Source organism: Elephas maximus, chromosome 7, assembly GCF_024166365.1.
Source record: "Elephas maximus indicus isolate mEleMax1 chromosome 7, mEleMax1 primary haplotype, whole genome shotgun sequence".
In the NCBI taxonomy this organism is placed as follows: Eukaryota; Metazoa; Chordata; class Mammalia; order Proboscidea; family Elephantidae; genus Elephas; species Elephas maximus.
Genome location: NC_064825.1, coordinates 10,578,974 through 10,603,061, shown reverse-complemented (window position 1 = coordinate 10,603,061; position 24,088 = coordinate 10,578,974). Strand labels below are relative to the sequence as shown.

Genomic DNA, 24,088 nt, shown 5'->3' with positions numbered 1-24,088 from the left:
GAGAAGAGTTAACACCACTACTACTAAAGGTATTTCAAAGCATAGCAAAGGATGGAATACTACCTAACTCATTCTATGAACCCAGCATATCCCTAATACCAAAACCAGGTAAAGGCGCCACAAAAACAGAAAATTACAGACCTATATCCCTCATGAACATAGATGCAAAAATCCTCCACAAAATTCTAGCCAATAGAATTCAACAACATATCAAAAAAATAATCCACCAGGACCAGGTGGAATTTATACCAGGTACAAAAAGATGGTTCAATATTAGTAAAACAATTAATATAATCCACCATATAAATAAAACAAAACACAAAAACTACATGACCCATTCGTGATAAAAACTCTCAGCAAAATAGGAATAGAAGGAAAATTCCTCAACATAATAAAGGGCATTTATACAAAGCCAATAGCCAACATCATCCTAAATGGAGAGAACCTGAAAGCATTTCCCTTGAGAAGAAGAACCAGACAAGGATGCCCGTTATTACCGCTCTTATTCCACATTGTGTTGGAGGCCCTAGCCAGAGCAGTTAGGCTAGACAAAGAAATAAAGGGCATCCAGACTGGCAAGGAAGAAGTAACATTATCTCTATTTGCAGAAGACATGATCTTATACACAGAAAACCCTAAGGAATCCTCAAGAAAACTACTGAAACTAACAGAAGAGAGTTCAGCAGAGTATCAGGTTACAAGGTAAACATACAAAAATCAGTTGGATTCCTCTACATCAACAAAAAGAATATCAAAGAGGAAATCACCAAATCAATACCATTCACAGTAGCCCCCAAGAAGATAAAATACTTAGGAATAAATCTTACCAAAGATGTAAAAGACCTACAGAAAGAAAACTACAAGGTACCACTTCAAGAAACTAAAAGGGACCTACATAAGTGGAAAAACATACCTTGCTCATGGATAGGAAGACTTAACATTGTAAAAATGTCTATTCTACCAAAAGCCATCTACATATATAATGCACTTCCACTCCAAATTCCAACGACATTTTTTAATGTGATGGAGAAACAAATTACCAACTTCATATGGAAGGGAAAGAAGCCCTGGATAAGTAAAGCAGTACTGAAAAAGAAGAAGAAAGTGGGAGGCCTCACTCTACCTGATTTTAGAACATATTATACAGCCACAGTAGTCAGAACAGCCCAGTACTGGTACAACAACAGACACATAGTTGAGAACCCAGATATAAATCCATCCACATATGAGCAGCTGATATTTGACAAAGCCCCATTGTCAGTTAATTGGGGAAAAGATAGTCTTTTAACAAATGGTGCTGGCGTAACTGGATATCCATCTGCAAAAAAATGAAACAGCACCATGCACAAAATGAACTCCAAATGGATCAAAGACCTAAACATAAAGTCTAAACCGGTAAAGATCATGGAAGAAAAAATAGGGACGACGTTAGGAGCCCTAATACAAGGCATAAACAGAATACAAAACATTACTAAAAATGCTGAAGAGAAACCAGATAACTGAGAGCTCCTAAAAATCAAACACCTATGGTCATCTAAAGACTTCACCAAAAGACTAAAAAGACCACCTACAGACTGGGAAAAAATTTTCAGCTAGGACATCTCTGACCAGCACCTGATCTCTAAAATCTATATGATTCTGGTAAAACTCAACCACAAAAATACAAACAGTCCAGTTAAAAATTGGGCAAAGGGTATGAACATGCACTTTACTAAAGAAGATATTCAGGTTTTTTAACAGATACATGAGGAAATGTTCTCGATCATTAACCATTAGAGAAATGCAAATTAAAACTATGATGAGATTCCATCTCACTCTAACAAGGCTGGCATTAATCCAAAAAACACAAAATAGTAAATGTTGGAGAGGCTGCAGAGAGATTGGAACACTTCTACACTGCTGGTTGGAGTGTAAAATGGTACAACCACTTTGGAAATCAATTTGGCTTTTCCTTAAAAAGCTAGAAATAGAACTACCATATGACCCAGAAATCCCACTCTTGGAATATATCGTAGAGAAAGAAGAGGCTTTACACGAACAGATATATGCACACCCATGTTTATTGCAGTACTGTTTACAATAGCAAAAAGATGGAAGCAACCAAGGTGCCCATCAACGGATGAATGGATAAATAAATTACGGTACATTCACACAATGGAATACTACGCATCGATAAAGAACAGTGAGGAATCTGTGAAACATTTCATAACATGGAGGAACCTGGAAGGCATTATGCTGAGTGAAATTAGTCAGATGCAAAAAGACAAATATTGTATAAGAACACCAGTATAAGAACTTGAGAAATAGTTTAAACTGAGAAGAACACGTTCTTTTGTGGTTACTAGAGGACGGAGGGTGGGAGAGGGTTATTTACTGATTCCCAGAATTTACTGATTAGATAGTAGGTAAGAACTACTTTAGGTGAAGGAAAGGACAATGCTCAATACAGGGGAGGTCAGCACAACTGGACTGGGCTAAAAGCAAAGAAGTTTTCCAGAATAAACTGAATGTTTCGAAGGTCAGCGGAGCAAGTGTGGGGGTTTGGGGACTATGGCTTCAGGGGACATCTAAGTCAATTGGCAAAATAAATTCTATTAAGAAAACATTCTGCATCCCACTTTGAAGTGTGGTGTCTGAGGTCTTAAACGCTTGGAAGCAGCCATCTAGGATGCATCAATGAGTCTCAGGCCACCTGGATCAAAGGAGGATGAAGAACACCAAGCTCACAAGGTATTTATGAGCCCAAGAGACAGAAAGCCTACATGAACTAGAGACTACATTATCTTGAGACCAGAAGAACTAGATGATGCCTGGCTACAACGGATGACTGCCCTGACAGGGAGCACAACAGAGAACCCCTGAGAGAGGAGGAGAACAGTGGGATGCAGACCCCCAATTCTCATAAAAAAGACCAGACTTAATGGTCTAAGACTAGAAAAATCCTGGCAGTCATGGTCCCCAATCCTTCTGTTGGCCCAGGACAGGAACCATTCCTGAAGCCGACTCATCAGACATGGATTGGACGGGACAGTGGGTTGGAGAGAGATGCTGATGAGGAGTGATCTACTTGCATCACATGGACCCTTGAGACTATGTTGGCATTTCCTGTCTGGAGGGGAGATGGGAGGGTAGAGGTGGTTAGAAACTGGCAAAATGGGCATGAAAGGATAGACTGGAAGGAGGGAGCGGGCCGACTCATTCGGGGGGAGAGTACGTGGGAGTATGTGGTAAGGTGTATATAAGTTTATGTGAGAGACTGACTTGATTGTAAACTTTTACTTAAAGCACAATAAAAATTATTAAAAAAAAAAAAAAGAAGATGGAAGTAATACACAGAGTCACTATACCAAAAGGAATTGGTCAGTGTTCAGCCATTTCAGGAGGTAGCATCTGGTCAAGAACCAGTGGTACTGAAGGAAGAGGTCCAAGCTGCACCAAAGACATTGGCAAAAACAAGGCTCCAGGAGTTGATCGAATACCAAGTGAAATGTTGCAACAAATGGATTCAGTGCTGGAAGTGCTGTCTCGTCTATGCCAGGAGATTTGGAAGCTACCTGGGCGAACCGACTGGAAAAGATCCATATTTATGCCTATTCCAAAGAAAGGTGATCCAACTGAATGCAGAAATTACCTAACAATGTCATTAATATCATGTGCAAGTAAAATTTTGCTGAAGATCATTCAAAAGGGACTGCAGCAGCACATTGACAGGGAACTGCCAGAAATTCAAGCCAGATACAGACTAGGATGCGGAACATGGGATATCATTGCTGATGTCAGATGGATCCCAGCTGAAAGCAGAGAATAACAGAAGGATGTTTACCTGTGTTTTATTGACTATGCAAAGGCATTCAACTGTGTGGATCATAACAAATTACGAATATCATTGAGAAGAATTGGAATTCCAGAACACTTAATTGTGCTCATGAGGAACCAGTGCTTAGACCAAGGGGCAGTTGTTCGAACAGAACAGGGGATACTGCGTGGTTTAACTTCAGAAAAGGTCTGTTTCAGGGTTGTATCTTTTCACTGTACTCACTCATCCTGTATATAAAAAAAAATTCTGACTTATAGCAACCCTATAGGACAGAGTAGAAGTGCCCCATAGGGTTTCCAAGGAGCTCCCAGTGGATTCGAACTGCCAACCTTTTGGTTAACAGCTGTAGCTCTTAACCAGTACACCACCAGGGTTTCCTGTCAGTCTGTATGCTAAGCAAATAATCAGAGAAGCTGAACTATATGAAGAAGAGCAGGGCATCTGGAGTGGAAGAAGACTCATTAACAACCAGAGTTATGCAGATGATACAACCTTACTTGCTTAAAGTGAAGAGGACTTGAAGCACTTACTGATGAAGGTCAAAGACCACAGCGTACAGTATGGGTTACACCTCCACATAAAGAAAACAGAAATCCTCACAACTAGACCAATGAGCAACATCATGATGAATGGAGAAAAGATTGATGTTTTCAAGGATTTCATTTTACTTGGATCCATAATCAACACCCAGGGAAACAATAGTCAAGAAATCAAACGTTGCATTACATTGGGCAAATCTGCTGCAAAAGACCTCTTTAAAGTGTTAAAAAGCAAAGATGTCACCTTGAATATTAAAGTGTGTCTGACCCAAGCCATAGTGTTTTTAGTTGCCTCATATGCATGTGAAAACTGGACAATGAATAAGGAAGACAGAAGAATCGATGCCTTTTATTTATGGTGTTAGCGAAGAATATTGAATATACCATGGGCTGCCAGAAGAATGAACAAATCTGTCTTGTAAGAAATACAACCAGAATGCCCCTTAGAAGAAAGGATGGGGAGACTATGTCTCATATACTTCAGACAAGTTATCAGGAGGGATCAGTCCCTGGAGAAGGACATCATGCTTGGTAGAGTACCAGCAAAAAAAGGCAGACCCTCAGTGAGATGGATTGTCACAGTGGCAGCAACAATGGGCTTAGTCGTAACAATGATTGTGAGGATAGTGCAGGAGCAGGCAGTCTTTTGTCCTCTCGTACATAGGGTCATTGTGAGTCGGAACCAACTCTAGGGCACCTAACAACAACAACAACAACAACAACAACGCATCCTTATTGTCTTTAAGGTATTTAAAGATGTGGAGATAGTGAAGAAGTAGTGCATTGATGGTAACTGAGGTTTTCATCCTTTACATACCCATTGCTGTAGAGTTGATTCTGACTCATAGCAACCCTATAGTGACCCTATATAAGGACTTAAAATGGAGATTCCTCAGTAGAATTTTAAAAGGTATATTTGTACAATTTTAAATGAGAGTTAGGAATCTTTTGCCTGGTTCAAAGCCATTGCTCATTAATTATGTGCTGATCCTAGTGTCTCTAACTTTAACGTGCAATTCATATCAATTTAAAAATAGAAGTGTAAAACTAATAATTGAGCTGACTTATCTTAGAGCTGGTTTATTGTTTTTTAAAATATAATCTTAATTCCTTTGTTGCAAAAGTGTCATGGGGAAATAACAAAGTTAATAGGATTCATAATGCCGAGAACCCTGGAACATGATATTTTGCTCATTGAAGCATTCTCCTTTGTACAAGAACTTTAAATCATCAAAAATTAAATCCTCCAAGTAAAGATTGTATGTGAAAGCTGGACAGTACATCAGGAAGACCCCGAAAATAATTAATGTCTTTGAATTATGGTTTTGGCAAAGAATGTTGAGTATACCTTGGCCTGCCAGAAGAAGGAAAAAACCTGTTTTAGAAGAAGTATAGCCAGAATGCTCATTAGAAGCAAGGATGGTGAGACTTTGTCTCAAATAATTTGGACACGTTATCAGGAGGGACCAGAAGGATATCATTCTTGGTAAAGTAGATGGTCAGCAAAAAAGAAGACCCTCAATGAGATGGATTGACACAGTGGCTGCAACAAGGGACTCAGTCATGATGGTGATTGTGAGAATGGCGAGGAGCAGGCAGCGTCTCGTTCTTTTGTACATAGGGTTGCCATGAGTTGGCATCAACTCAAAGGCAGCTAACAACAACAACAAGTCAAAGTACAACTATGTGATTTTCCCGTGAAGTAATTATTGTGAAATTTTAAGGGAACTCAGAGGCAGTTTCCATTTTTGAAGACGATAAGCCTCTTCATTCACTGCTTCTAAGAATATTAAGAGTAATTGCTTTTTTCCTTTTTTAATGGAAATTTCTCTCTTACCCCTATGTTGAACCTTCTATGAAAAATTAGGTTTGTGGTTGCCACCTATGCTCTGGCCTATGTTTCAAATCATGATTACTTTGAGCTATTTCAAAATGAGAAAGAGATGGAATTTTAGGACCTCGTAATTTAAGTCCAGCCAGGTTTGAAGTATCTACTCGGATTAATAGAGGCAAGCTTTGACTTGGGTAATTAAAAAGTAACGCACACTGGGACCAATCTTAGAAATGCTTGGGTGGTAAAATTAGCTCTGTTTTAAAACGTACTAGAGTTCTCTTAAGCCAATGCAATGCTCTTTAGGCAGTTATTTTGTGGAGTATTAAATGTTGTCATTCAGTGAATCATTTATTCTTTTGCATACCTGTGCTTGTCACACATTTTTCACTGAGTCATGAGATTAGTGCCATAGTGTCTCGTTCCGCTTTCATATGTTGTCCTTAGAATGTAAACTCAGTGAGGCCAGAACACTTATCATTGGTCTTTTATTAAATGACTTTATCCCCAAATCTGAATATTATTTATCAATGGGTATTAAGGATTCACTGTTTTTTGTTTTTTGCAACATGTAATATTATATAACAGCTAGATCTAAATTTTGTTTTCAGACCACATAGGAACTTTATTTCTATATTTCAATAATATATTAATTTTTGACATGTACATCTTATAAAATTCTGTATTTTCTCTACATCCTTACGAAATTTCCTTTTTTATAAAGTATACATAATAATAATAATACAGGCTCATTTAATAGTGTTAATTGATTTTAGATATTTATTACCAAACATAACATTTCAAGAGATTAGGATAGACTTGTAGTTCTGATTAATGCAGAGACAACAGAGGAAAGATCAAAGTCCCATTTTAATAGAATTGATTCTTAGACACCAAGCACTCCTTGATACTTCTATTCCAATTGTCTTGCTTTCAGAAAATTCAGTAGAGCTTTTTCAAATAAACCAGAAGTTATCAATCTGTTGCCCAGAATATCAAGTTGTTTTCTTCCTTTGTGGGTAATAGCTTTGTGGTGTGTAACGAACCATTTATGTCAAAAAGAAAGCTATATACAACTTGCACTTTGGAGCAAGTCACCATTTACTAAACAGCACTGGAGTATCTGCATCCATCATCTAACCCACATTTAATCATTCAGAGGATGTGATTCAGAGCTTTTAAGAGAGGCAGGTTAATTAAAAGGGGCTTTAGTAGGAAACCTACTTTGTTGTGATTATATACCCATTTTAGATCATGTAACTTATAACTTAGCTACGAAGAATTGTTACAGAGCAGCTCTTGCTAGTACTGATGATGGCCACGACAAATTGGTGAACATACTGGTGAACACAACATTATGTATCTCTTTAGCCCCTTGATTGTTTTTAGAACTGATGCTTCACTGAGCCATAGTTCTTCACATCTCCTTTTTTCTTCCTGCCAATGCATTCTTTAACTTTTCTCTCTCTGGCCCCTTTAAGGAGGGAATTGGCTTAGGCACATTTCCTGTATGGTGTTGTTTTGGGCAATAAATGGTACCTGTCTACCTGCCAGTCTCCTTTACTCTAAAACATTAACCCATACATGTTTTATGTCTGATTGGTACTAAATTAGAAGACAGAATCTGAGGCTTATTGTTAAAGCAATTTCATACCTGATTTTTACCAAAATTGTCACTGAATTCTGTTTGAAAATCGTACCAATTCTGTAACTGATACATAGTAGGGAGAGTTCAGGGCAGCTTGGTATTAGAAGCCATTCTGATATCTTTTTTGATATAACGGTCTATATGACGACAGCATTATATTGTAGTACAAAGCATACAAATGCAAAATACAGAAGAGGGATATTGTTAAGGCATGTTGTACTAATAACAGAGAGTCAGTAACTAGTTGCTTATATGAAATGCTTCAGAAATGTAGAGTATCAGCTTAGGTATGTTATGTATGCTACATAAACCTAAAAATAATCCAGCAATGTTTAGTAATTTTATTACTATTGCTGTCATGGTATATAGTTATTTAAATAATGCAGAATCTCACAGATGGAAGGTCATAGAATATGCTCAAGTCTTACATATTTTGCTTACTAATAAGCAGCTACTCAATAAGGAATTATTCTCCTGTGATCATCCTCTGAATTTTAAACCAGAAGAAAGATAGGCCAATCACCACACATATCTGAACAGGACAATCCTTTCTCATTAAGCCATAACCAAAATATTTTTTTACCTGTCTACAGGGTTTTAATATCTAGGATATTAAGTCATTATATTCTCAAAAAGTCAAAAAGTTAAGCATAGAATTACCATATGACCCAGCAATCCCATTTCAAGGTGTGTATCCCCAGAAGAATTGAGAACAAATACTGAAGGAAATACCTGTAACAAGAATGTTCTTAGCAGCACTCTTCACAATAGCCAAAAGATAGAAACAATGTAGATGTCTATTAAAAGATGAATGGATAAACAAATGCTGTATATCCATGCAATGGAATATAATGCAACCATGAAAAGGAATGTTGATAACACGCTACAGCATGTATGAACCTCAAAAACATAATGCTAAGTGAAAAAGAAGCAACACACAAAAGGTAACATATTGTATGATTCTATTTACATGAAATATCCAGAATAAGTAAATCCATAAAAACAGCATATTGATGATTGTCAGGTCCTGGTGGGAGGGGAGAATGGGAATTAACTGCTTAATGGGTACAAGGTTTCATTTTGGGCTGATGAAAATGTTTTGGGTCTAGATAGAAGTGATGGTTGACACTAAATGTCACTAAATTGTTCATTTTAAAATGCCTCATTTTAGGTCAAGTGAATTTCACCTCAATTTAAAAAAAGTCATTATGAATTGTATTTTAAATGAATTAAAATACAGTAGGTAATAAAATGTTGGATTCTGAAAGAACTTAAGCAGAAATGTCTGGAAGACTTAAAGGATAATCATGAAGAGACTTGTGGATGTAACTTTGTTAATATTTATTTTGAGAAAATAATGAAAGGGCTGTATTATTCTTTACAAGAAAGATGTTACTACAACATACAATCAGATTTTCTTACTGAGATGAATGCCTGTACTCATCTTCCCAATAAACTATGTCTTTGTTCCTCACGTGACCAGGTGTCTTAGTTATGTAGTGCTGCTATAACAGAAATACCGCTAGTAGATGGCTTGAACTTACAGAAATTTATTCTCTTACAGTCTAGGAGGCTAGAAGTCTGAATTCAGGGTGCCAGCTCCAGGGGAACGCTTTCTTTCTCTGTTGGCTCTGGGAGAAGGTCCTTGTCATCAATCTTCCTTTGGGCCTAGGAGCTTCTTAGCACAGGGATCCTAGGCCGAAAGGATGTTCTCCGTTCCTGGCTCTTCTTTCTTGGTGGTTTGAAGTCCCTCTCCTCTCTGCTTGCTTCTCTCTTTTATATCCCAAAAGAGATTGACTCAAAATGCAGCCTAATCCTGTAGATTATGTCCTGCCTCATTAACATAACTGCCTCTAATCCTGCCTCATTAACATCATAGAGGTTAGGATTTACAACACATCAGGTCGGAAAATGGGAATCATAGCCTAGCCAAGGTGACACACATTTTTGGGGAATACAATTCAATCCATGACACCAGTCTTCATGAAACTGTCTTTCTGGTATGAGGAATACAGTCTCTAATGAAGAATCTACTGGGAACTTGACTGCCTTCGTGGGCTGTAACCCATGCTGATGTTTCTTTTAACACTATAGAGCTGACAAAGGTAGCTAAACAGAAACATAAATCAGTAGTCCAGGGCGTGCAGTGCTTGTTGCTGATGATTTTTGATATTCTTCTAAGGAAATAAGGCACAAAACTATATGTTCACTAGCTATGTTGGTTTCAGAAAAACCCTATGAGTAGATTCCCAGACAAGTACCAAGATGAGCTCACGTGGACCTGCAGTTGCACTTTACACGGTCAGATTTGGTCTTCGTCTGTAGTATCCTGTGTTAGGGATGTGACGATGTAAAGAGAATGGACTTTGGAGTCAGTCAACTTTATCTGTGTCATTAAAACAGTTATTTAGCTCTTCTAAATTCCAGTGTTCAAATCTGAGTCTATATAATAGGAATATTGATACTGCCTAGGGATATAGTATTTACCCCTTTTTAAGATAAAAGGTTAAGGTTTTTTTCCTCATTAAAAATGAGAATTTGACCAATTTATTTGTTTTCTAAATTTAAGTAGTTATAATCTTTTAAAAACTTTCCAATAACGATGGAATTTAAAAACAGAGAAAGTGTTCATAAACGTGTTGGCGCTTTGCTTGAGTGCTGTAGCTGACATCGAGGTGTGCCATCTCTTCTTCCTTTCCTTCCCTTTTTTTGGCTTTTTGTTTTCTTCTTTTTAACTGTACCTGCACTGATCATTTCATAGAAATTAAAGATAATTTTATGTTATTATTTATTCCTTTGTACTTATTGTTAAAGGCAGCATTTCAATTTTTTTGCAGCTTTATATTGAGACTAAAATAAGTAGCCTTTTTTTTACTTTTTTAAAGTTGAAATCTAATTCACATACCATATAATTCACCTTTTTAAAATATATAATTTATTGGTTTTTAGTGTATTTATAAAGTTGTACAGTCATCACTAATATCTAATTTCAGAACATTTTCATCATCCCAGAAAGAAACATAGTACTCACTAACAGCCATTCTCATTTTTCCTCCTCCCTCTCCCCACCCATCCCCTGGCGACCACCAGTCTACTTTCTGCCTCTGAATTCATATCTGCCTGCTCTGGACATTTCATATGAATGGAATCATGTAATATGTGACCGTTCGTGTCTGGCTTCTTTCACTTAGCATAGTATTTTCAAGGTTCAACCATGTATCAGTACTTCATTTTTTTTTATTGCAAATAATATTCAATTGCATGAGTATTCCACATTTTATGTGCCCATTCATCAGTTGAAGGACATTTGGGTTGTTTCTACTTTTTGGCTATTGTGAATAACATTGCTGTGAACATCCATGTACAAATTTTTGTTCTTGCATATGTTTTGAATTCTCCGGAGTATATATATACCTAGGAGTGGAACGGCTGGGTTATATAACTCTGTGATTAACTTTTTGAGGAACTGCCAAATTGTCTTCCAAAGACAAAACAAAACAAAACAAAACAAAAAAAACGAAACCCATTGCCATCAAGTTGATTCCGACTCCTAGTGACCCTATAGGACAGAGCAGAACTGCCTGCCCCACAGGGTTTCCAAGAAGCACCTGGTAGATTTGAACTGCTGACATTTTGGTTAGCAGCTGAACTCTTAACTACTGCACCACCAAGGTTTCCTTCCTTCCAAAGACAAGTAGTCTTCAATCTTAAGGTCCTTGTTTGATCCCTCCTTCCCACCCTATGAGTCACTGCTTCTCTAATATTAAGGGGGAGAGGGGCCAGGAGAAAAAAAAGAAGAAAAATTGTTTATTGCTGTGATACTTTTAATGGAAATTTTATTTAAAACCAGCTAGTCAAAATCGACTCGACGGCAGTGGGTAGTTAGGAATGATCCTATTCTCAGGACGCTGACTGTGGAAGCAGATTGGCCTCAACGGAAGTGACTTGAGGCCTCTCTGTATAAAATGCTAAAATGTACTAGGAGATACACAACTCCACGCACTTGTCAGAACTCATAAAACTGAACACCATAAATAGTTTCACCATATACAAATTAAAAAATAAAGGACCTCAAAAGAATATTTTAATGACATTTAAAAGAGTGTTTGCAATGAATTACTACAGAATAAAGAACCTACCATTAAAAAGAAAAAAAAAAAAAGAAAACCGTAGAGAGGAAACTCCGGGGAAACCCAAACTCAAACCCATTGCTGTCGAATGGATTTCGACTCAGAGTGACCCTACAGGACAGATATTCTCTGCAGGGATTAAAACTGGCTCATGTTTGGTGAAAGACAGCAATTTAAAATCAGAAATAAATTGGATGACTTCAGGTTTTGACAAATGCATATGAATGAATCCAGTAGAATGTGCATACAAAAAGGCAGAAATGCTAAACAGTGGAAAAAACATTCCTACAAATGTAAAAAAATTACAAACCATGACAGATATATATTCCAAGGAAAGACGTCATTTTGATGACACCCAATGAGATGTCACTGAATGAACACTTCCAACCAAAACCATTTTTTATTGTGGTTCGAATCCACCAGGCTCCTTGGAAACCCTATGGGGCAGTTCTACTCTGTCCTGTAGGGTCACTCTGAGTCGAAATCCATTCGACAGCAATGGGTTTGAGTTTGGGTTTCCCCGGAGTTTCCTCTGTACGTTTTTTTTTTTTTTTTTCTTTTTAATGGTAGGCTCTTTATTCTGTAGTAATTCATTGCAAACACTCTTTTAAATGTCATTAAAATATTCTTTTGAGGTCCTTTATTTTTTAATTTGTATATGGTGAAACTATTTATGGTGTTCAGTTTAATGAGTTCTGACAAGTGCATGGAGTTGTGTATCTCCCAGTACAGTCAAAGATACAGAATGGTTTCATCACCTCAAAAAATTCCCCCTTGGTGTGTCTTCCCAGCCTTAGCTCCTGGCAATTACTGATCTGTTTTCTGTCCCTGTAAGTTTGCCTTTTTTCAGAATGTAATGTAAATTGAATCAGTGCGTTGCCTTTTGGACCTGGCTTTTTCCAACTAACAAGGTACACTTAAGACTCGTTCATGTCGTTGAATGTATCAGTCTTCTTTTTTGAGTAATATTTCGTTCATCAAACTTTTGATGGCATAAATTCTAGTTGTTTACTACCTGGTTTACAAAGTCGTACTTTTACTTAGGCTTGAACTACCTTTCCCGTGTACTATGGTTCATTCTAATAGTGATACTTTTATCCTTTGTATATTCTTCATCATTTTTATAGTTTCAACCATCTTCTCTTTTGTATATAATCTTTTTTATTTTCCTACTACCAATACACTGTTTCCTAGGACGAATTAAATCTATTTCATGTTTCTTCCCATGTCAGAATTAGGTTTGGACAAAACAGAAGGGTATATAAGAAGCGTTAGCCTACCAAACTGCTGGTATTTTTTCCTAGGCAGCACACTTCTGGTAAGGATGGTGATAAGCATTAGTGTAGACGCCTTCACATGCATTACTCACTTAATGCTACCAGCAACCTTCAGTGGTAGATTCCCCTGTTCATATTACACAGATGAGGAAACCGAAGCTCCCTGAATGAAGTGTAAATTGCCTAAGGACATACAAGTAGCCAGTCATAGAGCAGACAATCAGATCAGGATCTTGTGACTCATCTCATCTTAAATTGTTCATTATTGCAAGAAGAATGTCAAACTGGAATTGTAATTTTTATTTTAATATCTTAGTGTAATTTTCTTCTGGAGTGAAGAGAACTAGAAACAAAGATGTACAATAATGGGATGCACATTATTTAATAGAGTATTATGAAATTGTAGCATTGTGACTATCCTGTAAGATTCTGTGGGATATTCATATATTAAGTGGGCAAGTGAGTAAGCAATTTAGGAAGTAGATGAGTTTTGTGCAAGGCAATTTTAGAAGAAATTTTATTTTGCCAAAAGCATTATTAAAGTTAAAGTGCTGAGTCGGGGTCCCTCACTGGCATCTCCTTTTATAGCAGTGTTCAACACACGCTTAGTGTGCAGTAAGCAGTTGTTGAATGAATATTACAAATTCTGAAGATTTGTCCAAATTTGGGATTTGCTCTTTGGGTTTTTCAATATTCATATGTCAGCCCCTTGTACCCCTTGCTTACCTTTCTTATCTGTGGTTACTCCATGTATTATATTTTCTCTTCATAGTCTTTCAGTTAGATATTCTGATTCTTATGGAACCATCTTAAAAAAAAAAAAAAGAAGGTGATACTGAGTGAAATTCTAAGAAGTTCTACTAGATTTAAGAGACATTCTATTAGCAACTGGCCTTTTGCCTGAATTCTCCTACTTGTTTCCTCTGGATATTGCTTTTACCATTCACTAATATCCTACATTCCCCTGTTTTTTTCTGGGATTCCTGTTTGGTGAGGTGACCAGAGCTGAAATGTGTTACCTTCCTCTCATTTGCTATGTTGATTCTATGTGTTAATGCTGATGTTAGGAAGGACAGAGATGTTTCTGGGCAGGATCCTTATGGGTGAAGAGCCCAGAGCACTTGATCAAGGTTGGGGTTTTCAAGTGTAGTTCAGCCAGTACTTACTAGCGGTGTAGCAAATACACAAACACACATTTTGGGCAGATGCCAAAGAGCCAAGTGTTAAAACTAGTTAGTATTAAGCAAAAGCCCAACATTATGGAGTAATTCCTGAGAGAGAGAAATAAATTGAAAAATTTCAAAAATATTTTAACTATTACTATACCATTAAAAAAAAAATACCATTACATTATGATTAAATAACAATTACATTATTATGAAAATGTGAAAGGGTCAGACTGTTAAAGTTTGATGCTGTGGTGTAGGGATAGTAATTTCTTAGCACTGCCAGCTGCTTCTGTGTTCACTGTTCTGCACATTTGCTCATGTTCATTCAGCGCGTCTAATAATATCACCAAGTTTTTTGTGCTTGTAGTTCAAAAAAAAGTTTTCAGTAATTTCTTCTATAAGTAACTTTTTACATACAATTTATAGCTTGAGTAAATTTCAAAGCTCTACCCATCTTCAACTCTTGAAGACGGTTGGCTGTCTATAACAATCATTACCTCAACATTTTTATTTTAAAGCTATGAAGAATTATCTTCTTAAAACATCTTTAGAAAGTTGTTTTTAAGTTTGATTTGTAAGAAAAAAATTCATTTTGAATACCTTAATTTTTTTCTAAAATGTTCTTCGCAATCTTTATGTTCTTTATTTTGTCAATATCAGAAATAGTTTATCATAATTTTTTTTTACATTTTGGAATTTTTTTCCTCATGAACTTTTGAGGTAGCAAAGTTGACATTCTGCTTTTAATTCATGCTCAGATGGGGAAACTTAAAGTCCTAATTGGAATTAAGTAACTAAAAACCAAAACAATTCTTTTGTGTGTTTGGGGGCAGAGGGGGAGAATATACACAACAAAACATACAGCAAATCAGAAATTTCTACATGTAAATACAATTCTTAAAGGTTTATTTTGTTTATTTTTATGAATACTGTATGGTATACAGGGGTAATTCTCTGTATTTAGACTTTAAATTGATTTTCTCACTAATAATCACTTACTGACTAGCAAGCATGTGCAAAGCAACCAATAAATAGGGAAATTTTTAAAGAAAATCAGGTAGCAGGTCTCTAAGAAATTAAATGTATCTGTTCTTTCTGTGCCAGTTTTGTTTGGTGTCAGACAACAGACATTTATCATGTAGTTTTCTAAATTCTGAGGGAATGGAAATGAAAAGCTTGTTATTATCTATCATATTTTGTGTTTGGTAAAGTAGAGGGTCAGCGAAAAAGAGGAAGACTCTTAACAATACGGATTGACACAGTGGCTGCAACAATGGGCTCAAACATAGCAATGATCATGAGGATGGCGCAGGACCAGGCAGTATTTCATTCTGTTGTACGTAGAGTCTCCATGAGTCGGAACTGACTCAACGGCACCTAACAACAGCAACATCATCGTATTTTGGGTTCTCACTATATGCAAGGCACTCTTCTAAGAGCTTTACCTATTTTATCTCATTTCATCCTCACAGTAATCCTTTGAATCTGGTGTTATTACTATTCCCATTTTATAGGTGAGGAAGCTGAACATCAGAGAAGTTAAGTATCTTACCCAAGGTCACCCAGATAGAAAGTGGTAGAGCCAGGATTCAAGCCCATGCTGACTAATTCTGAAGTAGAGATGGAGACATACAAGGTGACACAGAAAGCACCTATATATGTTTTATGAAAATATGCTTGATTCTGAAGAAATAGTGTGCAAGCCACAAATCCAAAGCTTTAATGGTGAAAGGTGAGATGCATGGTGTTGTAGGAGACCTAGGGTAAGTCCAGAATGTGTGGCCTTGTATAGGTTAGTCATCAGAATCACAGTTTCTAAATTTTGAAAATGAGAAAAACAATTCTTTTTCTTCACAGGATTTGAAGATCAAATAAAATAATATATGTCAAAGCACTTTGTAAGTTTATTGTAGTAGAATGCCAATTCTCCTCTGTGTTTCTTTCCATCATCAAAGCCAAAAACAAAATAAAAGCTAGTTGGGTAACATGATTTCTTTTTTGAATATTTTCAGCTGCCCTACTTATAACTGAGTCTTCCAAATAACTATTTTAGAAACAGTCATTCCTATTTTAGGTGAATATTTTCCTCAGAGGTTTTAAACTATATTTCAGGAACAGCCAGTTCATAGAAGTGACCTCACTGTATGTATATGAACTACTTTTTTTTCTCAAGGCCTTAAGAAAGGTGCAGGGGTGTGTGTGATGGTAATGGGTTTTTGTTTTCTTTTGAACTAGCTGAGAGGATAGAGAGAGATGAGAGAAAGATCAGTCAGTGAGGAGGAGTAGTCACAGCTTTCAACCCGAAATACCTGAAGAGAAAGAGACATGATGACAGCTAGGATCCATAAACCAATCAGCCATGTGTTTAGGGGATTTGTAAATTATACACCAAATGCTGCTACCAAATGGCATTTACAAGGGCCAGTGGAGTCAGTTCACTTTATATATATATGAAACATTTGCCAGTTCAACATTTTTTGCATGTACAATTCAGTGACAATAATTACATTCAGTGCTGTGCAACTGTCTTAGGCTGGGTTCTCTAGAGACGCGAAACCAGTAAAGCATGTAAATACATACAGAGATTTATATCAAGGAAACAGCTCACACAATTGTAGAGGCTGGAACATCCCAAGTGCATGGATCAGGTTAGAGGCTTCTCCGGATTCACGTAGCCACAGGGGCTGGCGAACCCAAGATCGGCAGGTTGGAGAGCAGGGCTCTTGCACACAGGCTGTGAAGATCGATGAATTCCAAGATTGGCAGGCAAGCTGACAGCTCAAGTCCCAAGAACCGTAGGTCAGACGAGTAGGAGGCAGCTGCAGGATCCAAAACGAGCAAAAAGCCAGAACGTCTGCTTATATTTGAACGCAGGCCATACCCACAAGAAAACTGTTTTTCAACTGATTGGCTTCTCACAGCAGATCCTATCATGAGAGTGATCACATATAAACACAGAGAATCATGGCCCAGCCAAGTTGCACACACAATCTTAACCATTACGGCAACAATCACCACTATCCATTTCCAAATTTTTCCATTACCCTTAATAGAAGCTCAGTGTCCCCTACGAAATTATTCCCTTTCTCCCTCTTTCCAACCCCTTGTTACCTCTAATAAACTTTGGTTTGTATACATTTGCCTGTTCTATACAAGTTGGAACATACAATATTTGTCCTTTGCGATGATTGGCTGCTCCCAAGAGACAATAGAACCTGGCTTTCTTTTTAGTGATTAGGCTGGTAACTGCCATGAGTTGTTCATTACCAGGGCAGGACATTCTCTTGTTTGCTGCTCCATCCCAATAACCTAAAATAGTGTCTGGCATATATAATAGCTATTTAATAGGTGTTTGTTGAATGAAGGCATTTCTGTTAGGCACCTGCACAATATTTACTAAGCCACTTTCTTAGACCAAATTTAACATGGATCTCATGGGTACAGCTGTACTTCTGTGTATATAGAGTCTCTTAAATTCACTCCTTAGCATTTTTCATGCGTGTCTTCCACCTCTATCTCCACTGCCACTTTCTTCATTGAATTCTTCATGTTTCACCTAGATTATTGCGGTTTTTAAACTGACATCCTCCCTTCATATCTTACACCCTCCAGTCATCCTTCACATTGCTGCCAAGGTGCTCCTTTAAGGTACAGATTTAGTTATCCTACTCTCCTGAGTATTTTGGCAGGAGAGTAGCATGACTACAGTAGCATGACTAAGTTTGTACCTTAAAGAAGGAGCACCTTGGCAGTAGTGTTTGCAGCCATCATGTCCCAGTATCTCACAACCGAGTGTGGTACGTCTACCAGAATATTTGTGCTGTCTTTCATGAAAAGAGTTCAAAAGGAGATAAAAATGAGGACGGTGCCATATTTCTAAATTATCTTTTAAACGATTCATAAAATAAGTCTAGAAAGAGAGCAGCTAGAATATCCATTTTCTTTGCCACTTTGTTGTTGTCGCTAGGTGCCCTCGAGTTGATTCCGACTCATAGCGACCCTATGCACAACAGAAGGAAACACTGCCCAGTCTTGTGCCATCTTAGAATCGTTGTTATGCTTGAGCTCATTGTTGCAGCCACTGTGTCAGTCCACCTCGTTGAAGGCCTTCCTCTTTTCCACTGACCCTGTACTTTGCCAAGCATGATGTCCTTCTCCAGGAGCTGATCCCTCCTGACAACATGTCCAAAGTATGTAAGACACAGTCTTGCCATCCTTACTTCTAAGGAGCATTCTGGTTGCACTTCTTCCAAGACAGATTTGTTCGTTCTTTTGGCAGTCCATGGTGTATTCAGTATTCTTCACCAACACCACAATTCAAAGGCGTCAATTCTTCTTCGGTCTTCCTTATTCATTGTCCAGCTTTCACGTGCACATGATGGAATTGAAAATACCATGGCTTGGGTCAGGTGCACCGTAGTCTTCAAGGCACTAATTGAGATCACGTAATACTTTTCATAATGCAGGTATTACATATTTATATATCTTTAATTCAAAGAATGAATAGAAAGACAAAAGATCAGTATCAAAATATCCTTCATTCTACCATCCCTACACTTTCAGCAGTTTGAAATTGTGTTTCTGAGAGGATTGATCATCAACAGTACGATCATCTTGTAAGTCACTGGAACACTGGGTTAGGGATTTATACCAAGTTCCCCCTTCTAATTTATTTTACTTGCTTTACTGTTTAAGTTGTAGATATTTTTTTGAAGAGTATGATTCGTAATGAATGCTAAAGGGCCATATTAAATGATATTAGATACTAAAATACAGTTGAATGATACTTTCTGCTTGAAATGTCAGAGTACAGAGCTCAAAGCCAGCAGAATAGCTGGAAATTAGGGGAATCCCTGGAAGCAAGGCAAAGTAGGGATCCTCTCTGTGGCTTCCTTGCGAGTAGGGCTCATCCTCTCTGTGGCTTCTTCGGGAGGAGGGCTCATCCTCTCTGTGGCTTCCTTGCGAGTAGGACTCATCCTCTCTGTGGCTTCCTTGCTTCATTCTCATTGCCACATTTTACAGGCTCAGGAGTGACCCTCAGGAAGTAAGGCTGAAAAAGCAGTGGTCGGTGGCAGTGGGTTATGGGTAGAAGCCACGAGAACAAAACAGAGATACAAGCAGCTGTATCCTATGGGTTAGAAAGAGTTTGCATTTTGAATCCAGGCAAGGTAACTCCCTATTGGAATAAAAATTCAATAATCCTGTGAAAACATGATAAAATCCAATGTCTCTGTAATGTATTATCTACAATACTCAGTTTTCTATAAAAAATATTAGAGATGCATTGAAACAGGAAGGTGTAATCCATGCTCAAGAAAAAAGCAGTCAGTAGAAACTGAGTCTTATTTAGACCAGATTTGAATTTAGAAGACAAAGACTTCAGAAGTAGCTATTTGAAGTATCTTCAGAAAATTAAAGGAAAATGCGGCATCATGAATAAACAGATTAGTAATTTCAACCAACAGATTTGTTATTTAAATAAAACTGGAAACCTTAGAGCTGAAAATACAATTACTGAAGTAAAATAATGTGCTAGATGGGCTGAATAATAGTTTCAAAATGGCAGAATAAAGTAACACCAAACCTCAGGAAAGGTCGATGGGAATGATTTGCTCTAAAGAATGAAAAGAAAAAGATTGAAGAAAAAGGAACAGATCTTAAGAAACCTGTGGACAATATGAAGTGGTCTAAAAAATGTGTACTTACTATCTTGGAAGGACAGGTGAGAAAGGGGCATAAAAACATTGGAGGAAAAAGAAAGACCAGACTTGCTGGCCTGACAGAGACTGGAGAAACCCTGAGAGTATGGCCCCTGAACACCTACCTTTTCAGCTTACTAATGAAGTTACTGAGTTTGACCCTTCAGCCAGAGACTGGACAGGCCCATAAACTAAAACGAGACCAAAGGGGCACACCAGGCCAGGAACAAGGACTAGAAGACAGGAAGGGACAGGAAAGCTGTTTGAGAAGGGAGAGTGTTGACATGTTGTGGGGTTGTTAACCACTGCCATAAAACAATATGTGCACTAACAACAACAAAAAAAAATTTCTGAACCTTGAAAAAAATTTGAGGAAATAAAAGGGGGAAAATTTCTCAAATTAGATGGGGATAAAAATTTTTTTACAGATTCAGAAAGCCCAAGGAAGGATTAAACACAAAGAAAAAACATTCCTAGACATATCAAAGTCAAACTACTATGATAAAGAAAAATTTGGGAGCAGTCAGAGAATGGTACGTTACTTACTTTTCAAGGAAAACAACTGAAATCATTTGCTGCCAATGATAAAATTCAAGCTTTTAAGCAAAAATAAGCATTTTGGAAAATTTGTACCCACTATTTTTTTTTTTTTTATTACTTCTTAATACTTGAAGATTTTTCTGGTGACATTGATGGTGGTATTAACAAGTGTGATTTTTTTAATTTACAATAAAACCTGTCACCACGTGAGAGATGTTACGAATCTTGCAGTGGTAAAAGATCCATTTCAAAAGCCAGGTCGTCCCCAACTCTGTTCCTGTGACAGCGCCATTAAGTCCGTCGCGACGGAAGTTAAATACCTCCTCTTTTTTTTTCAAGTTTCCATTATTGCCTTTTACTATCAGTCTCTTTATAAATCCGATTTTTTTTTTGTCTTTGAGGGTTGAAAACATTACATGTAAACTTACGGATATATTTTAATACATATGTACATAAATGAAGAAAAACTGAAATTATCTGAAAAGACTATCGAATTAATCCTTTCTTTGCCAACTACCTATCTGTGAGATTTTCTTCATAGATTTCACCCAGAAAAGCATATTGCAGTGGATTCAATGCAAAAAGCAGATTTAAAAATCCAGCTATATTCTCCTAAACCAGGCATTAAAGAGACTTCCAAAAAAAAAAAAAAAAAAATTCTTTTGTTTTACAATTACAGCTTAAAAATACACTATTTATGCTCATATGTATAGTTTATTTTTATTTTAACAAATTAATAACTGTTTTTAAATATTTTTAAGTTTCTTAGCTTTAATTTCTAATACAGTAAATATAAATAGATATCTGTATAAACAAAAACTCTTTAGTGTTCTCTATAATTTTTAAGAGTGTGAAGGTGTCCTGAGACCAGAAAGTTTGAGAACTGTTCGGAGTCTGCTGCCTCAGACAGAAAATTCCTTTAAGAACATAAGACTGTAAAGTTGGAACTGTAGCCCAGGAGATTCACGTTCTTGAATATATGATGACATTGGATTTTTGTTGATGTCTCTGATTGTTTTCAGCCAGATGATAATAGTATGTTGTCAGGTACACTGCTTAATGCTTCTGATGGGCACCTTTCCCCCTCCCCACTTTGATATTTGTTTCTAGGCCTTTTATTTTTACCTGAGAGCTTTACCAGGAAAGTAATAAGGACCAAATCAGCATTTTCTCTACTTCTTCCTCCCTCTGTTATGTTCACAGATTATCAAGGGGGAGCTGTTCAAAAGGCCTTAGGGACTTCTGTTGTCTGCATAGTCAATTACTATGTTATTTTGAGTTGTTACTCAGTTTCTGGAAAAGAGCACTAAAATTTGAAATCAAAGAATCATTGAAGTTTGGCTCACCTGGTGTGAAGAAGAAGTATAAAGGTGGTAACTAAGAGAAATTTCATCTAGTTTTTTTCAAGTCTTATTGATATTCTGTTAAATGTACTTGGCAAGGCCTTGAGAGTTTATCTGCTAGGTGGCATAACTTATCTACCTGAAATGAATTTGTTATAAGGAATGTTCATTGCATAAATGTGCAGTAAGTTGATTTTAGCACTGCTTTATTATGTGCTTTGACAAAAAATAAATTAACCAGCCCCTACAAAAAAAAATTTTTTTTCAATCAAAAAACCCAACACCTACCTGCCTGTTTGCACATTCCCAACTTTTTCCATGCACTCTCTTCCCTTTATCACTCTTCCTTCCCCTCAATGTTCCTCCCCTTTTCCCAGTCTTCTTACTTGCATTTGAATTAAAAAAAAAAAAAAAAACCCTTAGTATAATGAGCTTGTACAGATCTAATGGTTTTCTAAGACTTGCTGTTGTGATGATAAAATAATCAGACAAATGTTAAATTATGCTGTCTCTTTGGCTGTTTATATTTTCAGGTAATATTTTTGGTAATTTTGAGGCTTATATGTATGTGGACAGGAGTACTAAAATAACTTTATACTTTTATTTCTTTGATGATTAAGTTGAGTTACATGGCAGTATTAAAATTGGCAATCTTTCCCTATATTGAGTTTAGGGGACTTAATAGTGATTTACTTTTCCTTTTTTTGTTTCATTTTTGAAATAACATAGGTTTGTCTTTCTCCTTGCAAATGGTTGTAGTTCTGAAAGTCAGAGGCTTTTACCAGAATAGAAGTCTTCTAATTTGAGGATCTAGAGGGGTATGTATTTGGGCCTAGAAATAAGACCTGATTATTCATCAGCTGACCTCTTAAACCTTGATTTCCCTTGTGTTTTCTTAGGCCAGAGATGAAGAGGAAGCCTTTCTGGATTGGAGTGATGATGATGATGGTGGATTTGATCCCAGCACCCTTCCAGATCCTGATAAGTACAGACGCTCTGAAGATTCAGATAGTGAAGATACGGAAAATAAAATTGGGTATGTTCTTACCATTGGTCGCATTAAGCTTGTGGTACTTCTTTTAATAAATCAAAAAAATAAAATAAACCAAACCCGTTGCCATGAAGTCAGTTCCAACTCATAGCAACCCTGTAAAACAGAGTAGTACTGCCTCATAGGTTTCCAAGGAGCGCCTGGTGGATTCAAACTGCCGACCTTTTGGTTAGCAGCCATAGCTCTTAACCACTGCACCACCAGGGTTTCTAATAAATCCAAAAGTCACTACTAAAAATATTACTCAGAGATTTTTCACCTTTACTAATATCCTGGAAACTCCTGCTCCTGTCCCTTTCTCATTCTACCTAAAGTTCATTCTACAAATGCCACCTACTTACCTGATCTTATTGTTTCTATAGTACCTATGAGATACTGTTGTTATGTGCCGTCAAGTGGATTCTGATTCCTAGCAACCCTATAGGACAGAGTAGGTCTGCCCCCTAGGCTTTCTTAGGCTGTAACCTTTGTGGGAGCGGATTGCCAGATCTTCTTTCCCATGGAGTGGCTGATGGGTGTGAACCACCAACCTTTCAGTTAGCAGCTGAGCACTTAACCACTGCATCACTGGGGCTCTCTTACGAGATATTAGAGTGATCAAAGAATAGAGTTTTTTTTTCTCTATCCTTTTTTTCTCATCTCCTTCTTTCTGAATCCTTTATATTTAAAGTAGTTGGTCCACTAGTGTATGTTTAACACAAACAGAGGCAGGGTTTTATTTTGATTCACTATCAAAGGATCTGTTGAGAATGTTAAAAGATTGTCTCTGAATTAAAAAATAAAGCAGTTATGCTTTCACATTGATAATATATGTATATATAATAGAGAACTTCTATATAAGTGCCCATGACAAATTCTCTCAATTTAAAATCTGTTCATTTTTTTTAATGTGGACTGTTTGGTACCATGCCACAAAGAGATGAAATGAATAAAATATGACATGCTCAGCATTTGTTTTCAGAGGACTGTGTATTACTTCACATGGGGATTCTGTTGATGTAAAAGTTGAGAACATTAGACTTCATGAACATTCTAAACCAATGG

The 24,088-nt window shown here is 37.0% G+C and overlaps 1 protein-coding gene across 2 annotated transcripts in view; it reads left to right on the top strand.

Moving 5' to 3' along the window:
• DDX10 (DEAD-box helicase 10) overlaps positions 1-24,088 on the top strand; it is a 714,899-nt gene that overhangs the window by 326,326 nt on the left and 364,485 nt on the right. For both annotated transcript variants that reach the window (XR_007518135.1, XM_049889361.1), the window contains exon 17: positions 22,893-23,029. Coding sequence is in view for 1 of the 2 variants with exons in the window: in XM_049889361.1 (XP_049745318.1) it covers positions 22,893-23,029 (137 nt within the window). In the remaining variant the exon portion in view is untranslated. The remainder of the gene's footprint in view (positions 1-22,892; positions 23,030-24,088) is intronic.